This window comes from Anoplophora glabripennis, unplaced genomic scaffold (assembly GCF_000390285.2).
Source record: "Anoplophora glabripennis isolate ALB-LARVAE unplaced genomic scaffold, Agla_2.0 scaffold4231, whole genome shotgun sequence".
In the NCBI taxonomy this organism is placed as follows: Eukaryota; Metazoa; Arthropoda; class Insecta; order Coleoptera; family Cerambycidae; genus Anoplophora; species Anoplophora glabripennis.
The window spans coordinates 597-5,096 of NW_019420356.1; the positions used below are offsets into that span (position 1 = coordinate 597).

The following is a 4,500-nucleotide window of genomic DNA, read 5'->3' on the forward strand; positions in this document are numbered from 1 at the left end:
GTGTGGGGACAGGACGGTGCCCTGGGGGACACCGGCCTCCATGGGACGGGTGGTGGAAAGGGAATCTTGGATTTGGATGCGGAATTTTCGGTGGTGTAGGTAGGATTTTATGAGTTTGGTAAAGGATATGGGATATTGGTTGGTGAGCATTTTCATCAGTAGGCCTTCATGCCAAACCGTATCGAAGGCCTTTGCGACGTCCAGGAAGACAGCACCAGTGTACTGTCCCCTGTTGAAGGCCGCCGTGATGTGCTCGGTAAGGCGAAGGATTTGGAGTTCAGTGGAGTGATTGGGTCGGAAGGCGAACTGCTCGTCTGGAATGACTTGCAGTTCTTGGGAGTGGGTTCTTAGACGGGTTAGGATAATTTTTTCTACCACTTTGCTCATAGCCGGGAACCCTATATACCGATATATCGTGCGTGTGCGCCTAGGGTGTGGACCAGGATAGAAGTAGCGAGAGGTTTTACAGGCAAAATCTTTTTTAATTTGAAATTATTATTTGGGGACGAAGTCCTGCTTGTTGTAAAACTTAAAGTTACAAAAACTGATGATTTGATGTTCTACAGGGTATATTTTATAAGCGAATTTGTAAAATTCTTCATTAATAAAAGTACTTTATTAAGGGAGATTTCTAAGATGTCAAAAAATTCCACTATGAATATTTATTTAGAGTGCAATTTTCTATAAACATGTACAACCAAAATTGATCATGTGCTTTTGAATGGCGGGGAAGTACTAAACTGCATTATAAATGACTCTTTAATGGAATTCATATCTTGGAAAATAAAGGCGTTTTATTAGTGGTAATTATTACAACTGATATAAAACACCATATAGAACACCAAATAAACTAATTTCTCGTATACCTTAGTTTTAGAAGCAATACTCGACCTCAAGCCCCATTCCAAAATTAAAAAATTTTTTGCCCATTACGTTTCTTGTTACATTTGTGTTCAATGAATTAGCCTGCATATCATGTCTTCCAGTTTATTTCAGTTATAAAAACTCAAGCAAAAATGTTCTGATGAGCCGACCTATATTGAGAAACGTTTACGTAAACTTATTTTTGCCAGAATAGTGTATAATTTTTTGTGCTATTATAATTTAAAAAATATATTTGGGCAGAGATCTACAAGCTGCCGAGAGTAGCATATGGGATATTGGTGTTTGATTTTACTCCTAACATTTTATTCTGGGTCCTCGGATACACAAGTATATCGGAAAAATATTATTTGTTAGTTTGCATGAATAATAATTAATATATGGGGGTTTAATAAAATATGCATTAAAAAATAATATTTATTTAAATAAAACAAATACATAATAGACAGCAGTTGTAAATAAAGAATTGTCTGGAAATATTTGTCCGTTAATTAAATATCTTCTTCATTTCATTCATTTTAAATATCATAGGTGTGTAAATGTGAAAATATTTTACATCTTACGTATCATTATTGAGTGAAGCTGTATGTTTCTAAATAATATATAGCTACTATTTCCGTCAAAACAAAAATTCATGTTTTGATGCACGTTTTTTAAATTTTAACGTAAAATGGTTGTTGTTTAGGCATGTATTAATGAAATTATATTCTTATTAAATTAATTGTAATTACAGGGAAAAAATTCTAAATATTGATTAAGTTCTTGTTTGTTTTAGGTTTTTAATTTATTAATTATAACAATTTTAACAATAAAAGCCTTTTGAAAAAGTTCCTGATCAGGAACGAAACGTCAAAAAATCAACGCTGTTTTTTATCCTTTTTTAAACCGACTATCACACCAGAACCCAATTCCCAAGAAAATAAATATATTTTAATATTAAACAAAAGGTTCAAGAAGTTTCAACGTTGTAAAAAATAACCTTATATTCATGTTTGGCCATTCCAAAAACTCCCCAATGCCAAGTTTCATTGAACTATCTTAAAAAATGACGGAGTTATAAAATAAAAAATAAATAAAAAACAACAGAAAATCTTTGATGGGCCATAACTTTTTCTGTTTCGATCTAACGAAAATTTGGTTAAATCTTTTATACCTAATTATGACTTCCCCTGTATACTGCCTATTGCATATACAAACGCACAAAAAAAAAGAAAAATGTACGCAAAATGCATATGAAAGTACTTGTACTTGTATAATATCGGGCTCCTTATTGTTTATGTATATTTGAATCTTTCTGTCAATTTGTATCATCATTTATCATTCCAAATTGTTTATGTTCATGCTTAACTGATATATTAAAATTTAGTCTTCATAATTGCTCGAAAACTTACAATCCTAAAAGATTTTTGTGTACTGACTGGTGTCTAATGAGATTGCGTTTGTGCTTTGTTTGGAATACACATTTGTCACACTTGTACAGTTGCACTGTCAACGGATCCTGGTGTTTGAACATGTGAATCTTTAAGTTCTGTTTATGTTTGGTCTCAAAAACGCACTCGTTACACTTGAATACTTGGATGTTTGAACGTTTATGTATTGACAGATGACATGCAAGATGGCATTTATCACCAATATCACCGTGTGTATCACTTTCCCACATTTGTATTGCGGCAGGGTTCTTAATTAGTTGATGGTTGTTCATTTCGACATGTGAAAATTCTTTGTGTTTCAATTGGTGTGACTTCAGATTGCTTCTAAACTTAGTTCCAAAACGACAAACATCACACTTGTACATTTGAATTTCCGAAGAATCCTTGTGTGATAACTGATGCACTTTTAGATGACTCTTATATTTAGTTTCATACGTACAAGTATCACACTTGTACATTTGAATTTCTGAAACACTTTTGTGCTTTAACCGATGCCTGTTTAGAACAACTTTATACTTAGTTTCAAAACTACACGTATCACAGGTGTACATTTGGATTTCCGACGCGTCTTTGTGCGTTAATTGATGTACTTTTAGGTGATTCTTATATTTAGTTTTATAAACACATGTATTACACTTGTACATTTCGATTTCCGAAGAGTTTGTATGCAACAACTGATGCCTTTTCAAATGACTGGTGTATTTAGTTTCATAAGTACAAATATCGCATTTGTACGTTAAGATTCCCGAAGGGTTTTCATGATTTAATTGGTGGGTTTTGAGAAGAAACTTATACTTTGTCCTGAACGGGCACTTATCGCACAAGTAAATTGGCACTTCTGAAAAGTCTTTGTGTGTAATCTGATGCCTCTTCAAGCTCGCCTTAAGTTTTGTTTTATATTTGCATTTATCACATTGGTACAACTGTGTATCTGATGAAGGGTCACAATTCTGAAATGTAAACTTTTCGGTATTGGGTTTTTGGATGTTGTTAACCGACAAGGATGTCGTAAGGCTTTCATTAAATCCCGTTTCACATTTACATTCACTCTTTATTTCTCCCACGTCCTTTGAAAGGTGTCTCTTTTCAATTTCAACTGTTTCTTTATTTAAGTTACATGAACAGGAATCGCTGAAAAATAGTAATGAAATAAACATTAAAAATCAAGTAGGAGTTTTGAGAAATATATTATCTGTTGAAGATCGTATCAATAAAAGATACAAAGCTTGCTTTTTATAAAGTTTGGTGGCTTAGTTTACATAACTCAAAAATACTGTTAGTTTAAAAATCAACAAATTTTATTTTTGAAGCCACAAAGGTGTGTCAGGAATTTATTTACTGCTTTTAAGAGTAGTGTGGCAAAATAACCAAAAAATTTTAAAAAATGACAAATTATTCCAGACAATACAATAGTTATTATGTTGCCGTTATCTAATTAAAGAATGTACTTTTTTGTTTTCAAATTGTAGGTATTGTTAGGTTAAAATTTTCTTTAAAAACTGATTTTTTAATGAAAAATCGATGATTGTAATAAATTGTTTAAATCATCTCAAGACTGGAAAATATACCTCTCTATAAAAAAGAAATCTTGAAAGGGCAGTGCAATAAATTTTAAAATTACAAAAATTCCTTACCACCCGTCCTGACCGCCTTCCTCTACTTTTATTTCAATCTCTTCGGATTTAATATAAACATTCTTGCATTCCTTTTGTTCATCTTGACCATCTTTTTCCAGTTTTATTTCAATCTTTTCAGATTTAAGAGAAGTCTGTTTGTTAATGATTTTATATGTCTCCTGCACATCCTGACCATCTTCCAGTTTTATTTCAAATTCCTTAGATTTAATATAAGGCTGCCCGTAAGCACTTTTATATTTTTCCTGTGCCTCAAGACAGCTCTTTAAAAAACTGCCATGAGTATGAAGGGAATCAAAACATGGTCCGCATATAACAGAGTCATCGGTAGCACTGTTGTTCTAAAATAACAAAATATCAATGTTACGCCATGTTCTGGATAAACGTGGACACTGAAGTGAAACAGGAAGTGTCCAATGTAAATGTGATCTTTCTAATGCGGGTAAAGCAGATATTTGCGTGAAAATTTAATTTCTTTTAGAGATGTATAAATCTGTAGTCTATAACTGACAATAATTAACAATGGTAAAGTAAAATTATTTCTTTAATGTTAC

The 4,500-nt window shown here is 32.4% G+C and overlaps 1 protein-coding gene across 1 annotated transcript; it reads right to left on the reverse strand.

Annotated features, from left to right (window-relative positions):
- Positions 1-1,763: 1,763 nt before the first annotated feature.
- Positions 1,764-4,287, reverse strand: LOC111692862 (putative zinc finger protein 66; the record flags this gene model as incomplete). The annotated part of the gene is made up of 2 exons (XM_023456991.1): positions 1,764-3,443; positions 3,947-4,287. Coding segments are annotated over 2 exons (1,515 nt in total), but the record flags the coding sequence as incomplete, so codon positions are not given.
- Positions 4,288-4,500: the final 213 nt, after the last annotated feature.